Here is a 12,737-nt window from a genome sequence, read left to right as displayed (position 1 = left end):
TCGGCCGGAAGAGAGTTGATTGGTGGGGGTGGTGTCGGCCACGTCGGCCGGCGGCGGTGGGTTTGGGTGGGAGAGCTGGACGGCGATGGGAGAGAGAGAGAGCTGTTCGCGCACGGGAACAAGGAGGAAGAAGAAAGAAAAGAAGAAAAAAGAAAAGAAGGAAAAATGAGAAAAAGAAAAAGAAAAAGAAAAAGAAAAGATGAGGGAAAAGAAATGAGGTTCAATCCTTATCTCCAGAGACCAAAAACTGATCCGACGAAAACGATTTTAAAACCATAAAACGACTAAAATAAATTAAACACCACATCAAATAAAATAAAATCAATTTAAAATACAATAATTTAAAATAAAAGAACTAATATATTAATTAAATTAAAAAGCTCTTTCAGTGAAAATACACGTAAAAACGGGATGTCACAGGCAACCTTGTATTTTGGAAGAGAGCGGAAGCTGTACAGATTACCACCCAGATGTAGCACCCGATGCATGAACAGGAACTCTCTGGTAGTCAGGTCTGGGTAACCTTCACTTGCGGGTCCCAAGCCCATGCGCCAAACGACACAGCTGCATAGTAAAACCCTCCACGCATTGGGGTGAAGTTGCGACAGAGCTAGTTGAAAAAAGTCCAAAATTTCTTGGATAAGGCGGTATAAAAGAAGTTGCAGTCCATTGGTAAACATCGAATGGTACAATGCCACCTTCGTGGCAAAGCCCTCCTAGTCGACAACCCCTTGGCGATTCATCAGAGCTCAAAGTTGGTGGAGTCAGGTGCTCCAAAAGAATATCTAAACGACCTCAAGTCTACAAAACTGACCACCAAGGTCCAGTGATACCCCTGGAAGAATTGAGACTCATCGTGGATCTCGGGAGGATCCATACCCGCAGGAACCCTAAAGGCCCCTTTGAATGGGTTGAATGAGAACCCCAACGAGTAAAACGTGAGGTATTATTGGGCGCCATTGAATAAGGAAGGAGAGAAAGAAGGAAAGGGTTTGAAGGCGAACAGGAATGAAGTGAACTAAGAAGAACTAAAACCAGAGGAAAAAAGCAAGGGTCACAACAGGAGTAAGAGAAATAATAAGAAAGAAAGAAGGCGAAAGTAGCCCACGTCTTAGGTTTAAATCGACAACTGCGGTGATCAGGCTGCCCAAACAAGAAGGTGACATGTGTCATCAGGAATGAAACAACAAAGTGGCAAGTCCCGCGATTTTCGCTGCACGAGGGAGCATGGGATCAAGCCGTCAAATGCAACTCTCAAATTGGAAAAATGGACAAACATGTGTGACAAGCAACCCACTTGTAGATGTCATAAGTTGTCAGGCACATAATAAAAAAAAAAAAAAAAATGGGAGGGGGGGAGGGGGGTGTGTGTGAAGAAAAAGTAAAAAAAGAAGACAAAAATTCCCACCAATAGGAATTGGGGGTAACTAGAAGGGATGTTTGCATCCCTATCGGGCTAGGTCTAATTGGGAGGGATATCCCTTCCAAGCCGGGCCAACTTTATCTTGAAGGCCCAGTGTTCAATCTTCTCTATGCGGCCAGCAACTTAGCCCAATCTCATTAAAACAAAATGTATGGATGTACATGTCATCCATGATAATTATATCATCGACATCTCCCAAAGATGTCTTAAAACCCATGACACCATCCTCTTTTTTGTAAATCTCTTAAAAAAACAAATTGACAGATTCTGTCATGCACTAAGTCCATACATACTACTTTTTCGAATGATATTAATTTAGAAGTCCAATTTGGCACGCATTCGGCCTACGACGGAGAAGAGGACAACCATCAGCAGACCCACATATTGGAGCCCCTAAGCTTTCAAAAATTCCAAAGAAGTGTATTTAATGATCTCCATACGAGAACAATTCTACAAAAATTAATCCACCCTCTCTCCCTATCTCCCCCCTAAGAAAAAAAAGCAAAACTCAAAAAAAGAAGAGCTTCTTGATTCCACCGCCAGTACAACCAGAGCCAAAAATGAAATGCATCTCTTGGCAAGGTTCAAACAAATTCACTCATAAAAATTAAAGAATCAAGAGGTAAATGTATCACTAAATAAAATACCCATATATGTATATTATATATAATAGAAAGGTACACATTTCTACGTTTTCCAAAGAAAACAGAAAACAGAAGTTTACATCTGAGGTTACATCTGATGTCCAAGCGGCAGCCTGCTCATAATTTGTTGGTATAACGATGAACCATTGGACAGGTTCAGACCAGGTTCGGACATAGGCTCCACCTTCGGTTCTCCTTTTGGCAACATGAAACCGATTTCACTCGCCTGGCGTTGCTGTGCCAAGTACGGATGAACGGGTATAACAGGAACTTTGGCTTGGGCAGGACCCAGCCCAGCCATTGCTAGATTGGAAAGGCCTGGTTGACTCATTCCAAACGAGAAGCCATGAGAAGGCCCCAGCTGCTGCCTACCCGGAAGGCTGAATGAACCGAGTGATGCAGGCCTTTCAAACCTAGCCATGCTAGAGTGCACTTGTGATGGCTCAGGCCTGTGAACATGATTTTGAACGGCAGCAGCAGAAGCTTGGGCAGGTACAGTGCAAGAGGAGCCAGAATTGACGTGACTACTATTGCGAGCAGCAGGAACATCATGATTGTGCTTTCCCTCATATGTGGTGATCACTGACTTAAGATCATGCGATGCCCTCTCCACATGCTTCCGTACTGTGCAACCTGCACTGGTGCACTTATAGTAACTCCTGCATAAACAAGTTCTCCCCCATTTCAATTTTGCAGTAAGTGTAATTGAGAGGTCAAAGGAGAAGAAAAAGTTGTTCACAGTGATTCTTGTAGAAACCTTGGATTTGGATTTCCTTTCACAACTTTCTGCCCATACTTGCGCCAACGATACCCATCATCAAGGATATCTACCTCACTGGTAGTCTGGACCACAACTCTAGGTTCCCGGATGGCTCTAGTGGCTCCACTCATTTCTGTTGCATAGGCTTCAATTTTCCTGTAATATCACACAACATACACACTTCGTCAAGGTGATGTTGTATCTAAAACAAGATATTGTTCACAAAAGGACAGAGGTATGTAGGAACCTTCTCTTTGATTCAGATTCATCTCCTTCGCCATCATAACCTAATGATACACTGCCATGTGTCCCTTGATCGTCTTCATCTTCATCATTGGAAAAAGTTGATGATGCATCCACCACATCACCTGTTTCAAAGTGAGCGCCATTCTGAGCATGCACAGAGATAGACTGGTTGCAGTACTCTGGGCCCACAGGTGCTGACGATGTCACCTCAAGGTTGTCATGCCTCCAGTCAGAAGCCCCGGGAACAGTTCCCTTTTGTGAACTTGCCCAAATCAGTTCACCATCAGCAATACTACTCTGTGGCCCAGCTTGTTCAGGGATCTCTAGTTGCACATCCATGAGTGGGTTAGTAGACCCAATTGCTGATCGCCGGTTTGGAGGAGGTTTAGGGTGCGTATGGGCCCCCTTATAGATGATTTCTGTTATGTGGCCCTCATGAGATCGTTCGACCTTCTTCTTCACCTGACAATTAGGATGTGTGCACTTGTAGTAACTTCGCGGATACTCACTTCCTTTGACTTGTTTTTGTCCATATTTTCTCCAGTTATATCCATCCTCTGATGGTGCACCACCACCACCTGCAGCCACAGAATCTCCACTGCCTCTTTGATCTCCTTCTTCATCTGGTTGCTCATCAAGTGGAGGAGAATGTTCGGTACTGCCACCAACAGCATCAAAGGCTGTTTGATCTGCCACAATCACATTAGTCCCAATATCCCTTTCAGTAGATGATCGGGAGTTGTCTGCCTGAGAATAGAGGCTGCTTCTATTCTGTGTTTGATTGGTATGTTCTCCACTTTGAAAAGAACTCTCAGACTGAACAGACACCTCGATGCTTGGAAAGGATTGTTGAGGAAGAGTTTTTGAAGTCATCTGTACAACATAAATATTACTAACTAGAAAGATGCAGACCAACTACCACCCACCACCCAAACCATCATTAAATGCAGAGGACTTCAATAATAATATGAAAAATAATAAACAATAGGATCACATGCATGAAGAGTGAGTTTGTATTTTAAATTGAAAAAAGCTTATTGTGAAAATGAAATTCAAATACATAGAATTCCTGGAGTATTATTACTTTGCTTGAAGCACCAAAAAAGAATGAGGATGCTGGTTCGGTAATGGGCTTGAAAGCAAACGATGAGGTATTAATATCTTCAAAAGGATTATCTTTACTTCTATCAGGGGCCTCTGAGATCAATGTCAAGCTCCTACTGTCACCATTTGGCACTAACGAGAATTTTCCAGTTGTTGGAGATGGCTGCACCTGCAGTGCGACAGGTTCAGAGACACAATTCAGAACGTGGTAAAAATAAGATTTAAAAGGAATGCTATTCAACAGCAACCTCAATCTGAAGGAAAACTTATTAAGTAAAGCAAAGACATTAAACATACATTCATAGCAAAAATTAAGCTAAATCTAGTTATCCTGTTTCAAACAATAACAACTTGCCATACAAAACTGTTATAAACCAATTTCCAGATTCTCAATTTTTTCCCTTTCTGCTAGGAATATTAAGCCCTCAGTATAAATTATCTTATAAATCCTGTTGCAACAAGTCAATTACAACAACAATCTTAATCTTAATAATTAAGTCAACGTTGTTGCTTACATAGTAAGAAAAGAAAAGCAAACAAAACAAATGCCAATAGCAGCATAGCTGCATTTAAGTGTATTAATAAGCAACCTATTTCTAGCTCATAATATGCAATATAGCAGTTACCTCTTCATATTCCCTATACCATTGGCAACCAAATAGCTTCCTCTTCTTCTTCTTCTTTTTTATTTTTTTTTAATTTTAATTTTAATTTTTTTTTTTTCCCGGTAAGGCAACTAAACAGTTGTTTTGAAAAAAACAAAGAACTTCCAAGATTTTGAAGCTCACCAGCGAATTGGAAAGGAAAACAGGAGAATCTAGCAGCGTAGTAGGACTAAGACCAGGAGGTATCGTTAAGTAAGGAGAGCGAATGTCAGGATTGGATGAGAGGTCAGCTGATCTAATGCCTTGTGTATTCAACCTGGGAGCATTAAATCCAGCTCTTGCTGCCATCCTTTCCATGAGGCCGGCATGTGAGCTTGATGATTTATGTTCAGGAAATGAACCTAAATCAGTGAATTTCTCACTAGAAACACCGTCTTTTGTCCCATTGTTTTTAACGTTGGTGTTTGACTCTGAAGATCCCAGAAAGATCTCCTCAGTTCTGTTACTGCTGGGAGGTTCTGAGACTGATCTGGACCCAACATCGTCCCCTAACATTGCAGATAAAAAGGTTCTTGGGCTTGGACTAGGAGGCACCCAATCTCCAATTATAACAACATTATCATCCATCCCTGCCATACTTACAAATATTGAGGTCTGATATCGCACCAAAGATGAAATTCCTCAAAGGTCTGATATTGCACCAAAGATGAAATTCCTGAAAGGTTTAGGATTAATGCAAAACAATTTTAGCTGGATTGTTGTAAAATGACGTAGATTTGTGATATTCAGTTTTTTTTTTTTTTACATTAAAAAAATAAGGCAAATGAAAAAATCGGCTTTATTATAACAAGAAGGATGAACTCTGGTTTAATCATTGATTCATTATATGGTATAAAAAACGACCACATTCCAGGAGGTTAAGTACCATTCGAAAAATAAACTAAAAGAAAAAAAGAACTTTAATTTTCTTTCATAACCGAGTACTATAAAATGAACAATTCTGGATAAAGGAAAATCTTCCATCACATAAAAATTTCCATCTTTGTCGTCCAGGGAAAAACGTTATATTATTCCATATATGATTAATTAAAATCCAATGTGCATCAAAGATCTAACGAGAAAGGTGCAAAATTTCAGGTCATATTTATTGGTATTTTATAAAGAAGAAAACGAAAGTTACTAAGGATAGGCAGCGAGAAACCTTAAACCACTGTCAGAAAATGAGATTAAAAAAAAAACTCCAAAACTTGACTTGGATAGACACAAAAAGAAAATTAAAGAAAAAATAAATAAAGGAGCTTTGGGAGAGAGAACCAGGAACAAATGATTACCTGACTGCTGATTAGAGTCGGAGCTAAGATGATCGGTTGTTGTATGTTTGCCGAAGGAGACCCAGCGGCCGCAGCACCACCACCACTACATACTCGACCAGGCAACCTCCTTGACCTGACCAGACGACGGGACACCGACCCGAAACCCCCAACCCTTCCCCTCTTCAATTATTTTTTTCCTCTTTCTGTGATTATCTCCTTCAATTCAAATGGGAGAAAACGTCTCCCACGTTCCTATCAATTTCCTCACTTTCTCTGTCCCTGTCCCTCTCTCTCTCTCTGTCTGATTTTAGCCCAAATTGAAAATGATGATGTTTTCTAGAATAATTACAAAAAGATATAGTATTATAGATGTATAATTATTATTCTATTAAAAGAAAGAGGGGAAAAAAACAAAAGAAGAGATGAAACGCGGTGAGGGAAGGGGAGGGCGATTCTGTAACATAACTGTTGTGGACCGAAAAATGGATGGAATCTTTCAAAGAACCAAAAAAGAGCGAGCGAGAGAAAAGAGAAAGGGGAAAAGAGAAAGAAGCTCTACACACATTTCTCCACCGCCACCTCCGCTTCGCGATTCATCTCCACGGTCCACCTCCTCCAATTACACCATCTTTCTTTGGACTGGGCTTCTTTTTGGGCCCATTTTCGCCAATCCGCCTCGTCCTTTGCGGGTTACGTGGAAAGGATATCACGTTCCCAAAGCCGGTGCCTCGATTGACCGTGTGCAGACGATAGCAGCCGAATGCTGAAGTGATTTTTTTTTTTTTTTTAAATGTATATTGTGCGTTCTAATTTGGAATATATATACATACGTGTGAGTAACAAACGCTAGGCCTGGGGATGGTGTCTGTCAAAAACTATATGAGAGACCATAGCTGCCTAACACCTGTGGCTGTGCCCTTCAAATGTGAAGGATGTTATAACCAACCGCCTTCTTTTATGCAACTTTGGCGTACCATTTTTTTCGACACGCTCATGCTCCTATTCTTAATATCATTGTTCTCCCAATTTTGGCATCCACAAACCACAAACGTGATAAATTGACCAGAACTATTTGACACCATGCGGTTTAGTTTACTTGTACACACTATATTTAATTTTTACGCAACAATAACCAGTTAAAGGCGACCAATGCCCACATGGTAATTCAGCAATTTATGATATTCTTGGGTTGGGTATTATAATTTCGGCACTTTGCGAGGACTTCATTTAGGAGCAAACCAAACCCGATCGAGTAGGAAAATGAACGAAGCCAATGAATCACTCGAGCTTGAGGATTGGTTTAAGGGGAGGACAGTTTTACGTAGTGGATGATCGGAGCTCCCAAAGACGGAATCCCAAGTGCCAGGGCCACTTCCAAGGCAGAAGAGCAAAGTTATAAAACTAAAATATTAAACTCAAAAAGGACAAATTTGAAATATTTCTTTGCTTTTATTTATTTTGGTAAAGTAAGCAGTATCTCTGGGGTCGCGTTGGATTGTGGGATCATTTTTGTAAATAGAATCCAATTACCTTCTGATCCAACCACGCCACGTGGACCGTCTTTCCAACCTCTTCCTCTGTTCCCTTCTTTCTTCATTGGGTCTCCATTGTGAGTTCTTCACTTTTTTCTTTTTTTTTCTTTTTTCTTTTTCTGGTCTATGAGCTGTCCACTTTCTATTAAAAACCAAAAGAAACAGTTCGTTATCTAGTGCTTAATCCGCATATCTCATTTATTCAACCTAAATGACTCGAATTTTGAGAGTTTGCCTCTTAATAAATAAACTCATTGAACTTCATATTAATATCATTATTCTTTAAACAAGCTCGTTATCTGCCCACCACTTGGTGATCAAGATTAGGCCATTATTGTATTAAAAAAAAAAAGATTAAGCCATTATATGTTCGTAGAGAGCCACCTTAGGACTTGCCGACAGCAGCCACCCCTTGGACAGTTTGATTCGGCTTGAGTTGCTTCCATAGATGACCCTTATGCTTTTTGTTCTTTTTGTTTGTAAATAATTTTATTTCATTTTAAAGAATTTACAGTTATTTGATATAATATATTACTTATTAATTTAGGATATAATTTTTACATTTTATTATTTTTTTTATTTTAGATTTTTTAAACTCTTTTTACACATGGCATGTACTTTGGCTTGGCATATCTAAGAGCATCCACATTAGTTTCATCAAAGTTATCTTCAAAATTTGATGAAAAGTACAAGTTTTCCATAATTCTAAATTCTTCCTATCCATAATCTCACATTGGATTAACCATTGGATTCATCAAAATAATAATATAATATTTTTTTTAATACTATTTTTTTTTCCATATTTTGCAATTAAACCTACTATATGTACATTAATAATTTAATTTGATATTTAAATTATTGATTTCCAACTAATTTTTTTCCTCAACCTAATTACCAACAAACACATTTTGTCAACTCTTCTTCTACCTAACAATCAAATATATAATAATTTAAGGAACAAGAAACACATATACAATTTGTTCATCTAAGATAAAATATTATGTTTGAAACTAACTACATAAACCACAATAGAACACATAGTAGCACATTTGAAGTTAAATAAACCACAATAGAACACATCAACCATACTACCACACAAACATAACATTCCAACTCTACAGCTTTAGAATTTGACAAGGATACAGATCAAGTCTACAGCAACTACATAAACAAGGATCCTTTTATGATGTGACATAATTAAACAGTAGTATCAATTGTGTTCTTGGTCCATGAACAGTACTATCAGGTCAGCTGCTTACACAACTTAATGAAATTGCTTGAGTTTCATGGAAATAATCTAATTTGAAAGGTTTCTTATGAGGATTTGAGGAAAATGAAGCTGATCCAACCATCTCCTGTAGAACAGAAACCACAAGAATTACTCACCACTAAAACAAAATCAAGTTGTACATACTCCCAAAGATGATATAGGTAAGATTATCATAACAACTCCCATCCGTCGTGAGGCATTTTATACTCCATCTAACTTCCATTAGTTCCAAAATTTATTCATGCAAAGATAAAAAAATTTGTCTTATAAACTATCAGTTTTCTAAATGAACCATAACTTATGTCAACTTACAAAGTCTGAATCAAACACTTCTAGCAATCTCTTTGGGGGCGTATCCTCGTTAGCTGCTTTTACCCTAGAGGAAGCTGTTGCTGAAAGGGATATAATGTCCAACAAAAATGATTTCACCAATCATACATTCAATAAACGACGAGAGAATTTCTCTACACTGAAAACTAAATAAAACATCTCTGCGAACCAACAATATTAACTAACCCTTTGACAACCAAGGTAAGGATTTAGATCAGCAGAAGAACCCTGGCAGATGCAGACCTACTACTAAAAGAGTGTATAAAAATAAAAATAAAACAGACAAAACTGAAAGATTGGGTGCTTAGATAACAAACCTGATAAGGGCAAGCAACAAGTTTTCCAAATAGATCTTCTTTAACACCAACAACGCTAGTAGAATAAGTTGCATTCTTAAGCCCATGTGAGGCAAGGTACTCCTCTGCCTCCTTGGGCAAACAATATCCATCATAAAAGGATACAGATCAAGGATAAGCATCTGGAATTAGAATTTATAAATTATTCAAAAAATAGGCAAGACATCTCTTGCCATTCAACAACACCCAAATCTTGTTTTTTTCCTGCACCTAAACTAATCATAATTCAACTCAACAAAATCGTAAACAAACTACGCTCTCCTAAATTTGTTTTGCAAGATAATTATGTCTTTCTAACCATCCGGACCCCATGTTCTCTTTTGACCTTACTATTGTCCTTGCAATCCCTTCTACCAAGTGGTGCTGCCATTAGTCTTACACCAACACTTTCACATAAATTTTTCTTCTTTTAAATTTATGAATCTCATTCGGATGCAGATCTGATCATTCATAATCATGGTTAGATGTTATTTATGCATCCAGGTAGAAAACATTATACAGTGAACATGAAAAAACAAGACACGCAAGTCGAATCATAAGGCAAGATATACAACAATTTCCATGAACAGTATAACAATAATTCTTGATAACCAGGAAACAGCAGAGAAAAATAATATATGCCTATTTCAATAAAAGTAACAAAAACGATATTAGAAGCAAAAACCAACAGATAAATATTTTTTCCGGTCCCAGAAATAACGAATTCCAAAGAATCACAAGCTGGGTTTCAATAATAAACTGGGTTTCACTAATAAACAAAAAGGTTGCTAATTTGGTACCCAACGGAAGTTGCTGCGGCTTGTACTGATTGAATGCCTCTCTTCGTCAAGCTCGAGCCTTGGAACCCAGCTGGAGGACCATGGGGCAAATGGGTCTTGTAAGAATGGAAGCATGAGAACCAGCTCCTAACAGCTTGACCTCCATTAAAATGGAAGATAGAGCTTAGAGGGAAAAACCAACAAAACAGAGAAGCGTTACAACCCAAGACAAAAACAAGCGAAATTAACGGGAAGTTTGGCTGACAAAAAAGAAGGAATAAATAAATAAAAAGGAATAAATAAAAGGAAGAGAGAAAATGGAGAGGAAAAATCGAAAGAGAGAAATGAAACTTTTTTTCGGATTCAGGGGTGAAAGAAACATCTGGGAGAGAAGAAAGACAGACGAAGAGAAAGGGTGAGAAAGAGAGAAACGGAATCACGGGCGAAAAAGGAAAGAACAGTTGAAAAAAGTGATTTTGTAATAAAATAATGAGATAGACGGTAAACAGTGAGTCTTCAAAGATGAAGATAAAACTAAATTTACTGTAACTTAAAGCTTGACTTTTAGCGTTTGATGAATCCAATGCCAGTGTTTTAACCTCCAAACCATTCAAATTTTGAAGTTTCCTTCATTTTACCGAGGCCAATGCCAGTGCTCTAACAATTTAGCCGCCGTTTAGATACTTAGAATATATTAATATATTTGTAAATTAATAGCAGTGAAATAGTTTGAATTAAAATATTTTATTAAATTTTAGAAAATAAAAGAAAAAAAGTTGAAAAAAATATTATAAATTTTAAAAAAAAATTGTTAGAATAATTTTTTAATATTATTTTTGGTTTGAAACTTAAAAAGGTTGTATTGTTTTTTGTGTTTTGTTTAAAATTTTGAAAAAGTTGTAATGATTAAATTAAAAAATTTAAAATTTAAAATTAAAAAATATTTATATTTGAGTAATATTTAAAAAGAAAATATTTTAAAATAATTGTGTTGTCAAACTAGCGTATTAAAGAAGTGAAGGGACCAAGTGATAAATAGTTCAAATAAAAACAACAATTTGGTTTTAAGAAAAGCTGGTGAGGCTAAGGGTATGTTTGGGTAAAACCAAATATTCTCAAAAATTTTCATAATTTCATTATTAAATATCACTTAAACATAAAAATACTTTAATATAATTTTAACAAACTTCAAAATAAAAATTTCATTCAAACAATTTTTAAACTTTATCTATTCATTTTCACAAATTTCAATATAATACTCATATTAAAAAATATTTTTATTTAATTTTTACTCTCTCATTTATGAAATCTGATAAAATACATCCAATCAAATTATTTTATTATTATTTACAAAATTTTAAGATACTAATCTAAACATCCCGTTAAATCTACCATTAAAATGAAAGTATTCTGACTGGGAGGCAACTCCATAATGGATGTCCAACGAAATTCCATATTTTTCGCTCTTTTTTTATTACCACTAATAGCTTTAAGTGAAAAAAAAAAAAAAAAAAAAAAAAAAAAAAACAGAAAAATCTCATTTAAGACTCTCTATCTCCTTCCTTCATAGAGACTTCTCCATTATAATTTTTTTGAATGTAATTACTCCTTTATCTCTCGGAGAACGGGGAATTGAGTATACATATCGGGGAATAGAGCCTTCCTATATGGGTGATTGGGCTATTTTATTTCTTCTTTATTTTTGGGAAGATAGGACAACTCTTAAGTACTTTTCATAGAGTCCAATTGTGTGAGTGCGGATTGTCTTGTCGTAACTCGCCATTTCTTGGGTAATTGCAAGGACTAAAACAAGATTTATGATACACGTATCATTTTTTTTAAATTATATTTTAAAATAATGATATTTATATAACGTGATATTAATTTTATAAATTATTTTATAAAAATATTTTTCGTTTAAAACAAAATTATATAAAAGATTGTAAAAATATTATATGTTTACCATTTTTCTTAAAATAGCTGCTGGTATTTTTTTTATGTGTTGGTATGATCCAGTAGTCTGTTGCTTTCCAACTTTGTCATAGGGTTATTTAAAGAGATCCACCATCAATTAATAAATAGCCAAATCCAAATGAAGCATCCATTAATAAACATATCTAAAGGGGTTATAACAACAAGAAAAACCGTTAATACTTCATATCCCTAGAATATCTATTAAATATGTGAGTATAGACAATTAGAAATACAAGAATGTGCCTGTTATATGTCAAAATATATAAAGAATCCGTGCAAAATTTGTCAATTTGTTACTTATATTTAACATTATTCTAACAGATCTGCCAAGCTTTACTAGGCTCAAAAACTTAAGCCCCAATATTCTGAACAAACTACAATAGCCAATATAAAACAATTGATTAAACTAGAAGAGTTGCCTT

General features: G+C 36.5%; 1 protein-coding gene across 1 annotated transcript; it reads right to left on the bottom strand.

Annotated features, from left to right (window-relative positions):
* Positions 1–2,052: 2,052 nt before the first annotated feature.
* LOC122281393 (probable WRKY transcription factor 2) lies at positions 2,053–6,830 on the bottom strand. Its single transcript, XM_043092837.1, has 6 exons — positions 6,114–6,830; positions 4,966–5,497; positions 4,158–4,346; positions 3,075–3,946; positions 2,825–2,983; positions 2,053–2,726 (listed from the first exon to the last, which is right to left on the bottom strand). Exons 2-6 carry the CDS (start codon positions 5,416–5,418, stop codon positions 2,156–2,158), a joined length of 2,244 nt encoding a protein of 747 aa, XP_042948771.1. The 5' UTR covers positions 5,419–5,497; positions 6,114–6,830; the 3' UTR covers positions 2,053–2,155.
* Between the last annotated feature and the right edge of the window lie 5,907 nt (positions 6,831–12,737).

This window comes from Carya illinoinensis, chromosome 11 (genome assembly GCF_018687715.1).
Source record: "Carya illinoinensis cultivar Pawnee chromosome 11, C.illinoinensisPawnee_v1, whole genome shotgun sequence".
Classification (NCBI taxonomy): Eukaryota; Viridiplantae; Streptophyta; class Magnoliopsida; order Fagales; family Juglandaceae; genus Carya; species Carya illinoinensis.
This window is presented reverse-complemented; position numbering and strand designations above follow the sequence as displayed.

Excerpts from the sequence above, each read along its gene's own strand:
- LOC122281393 (XM_043092837.1), bottom strand. The coding sequence starts at position 5,418 with ATGGCAGGGATGGATGATAATGTTGTTATAATTGGAGATTGGGTGCCT. Across the intron at positions 3,947-4,157 it reads TTTTTGGTGCTTCAAGCAAA|ATGACTTCAAAAACTCTTCC; the intron begins GTAATAATACTC and ends TATGTTGTACAG. Across the intron at positions 2,727-2,824 it reads AAAGGAAATCCAAATCCAAG|GAGTTACTATAAGTGCACCA; the intron begins GTTTCTACAAGA and ends TTGTTTATGCAG.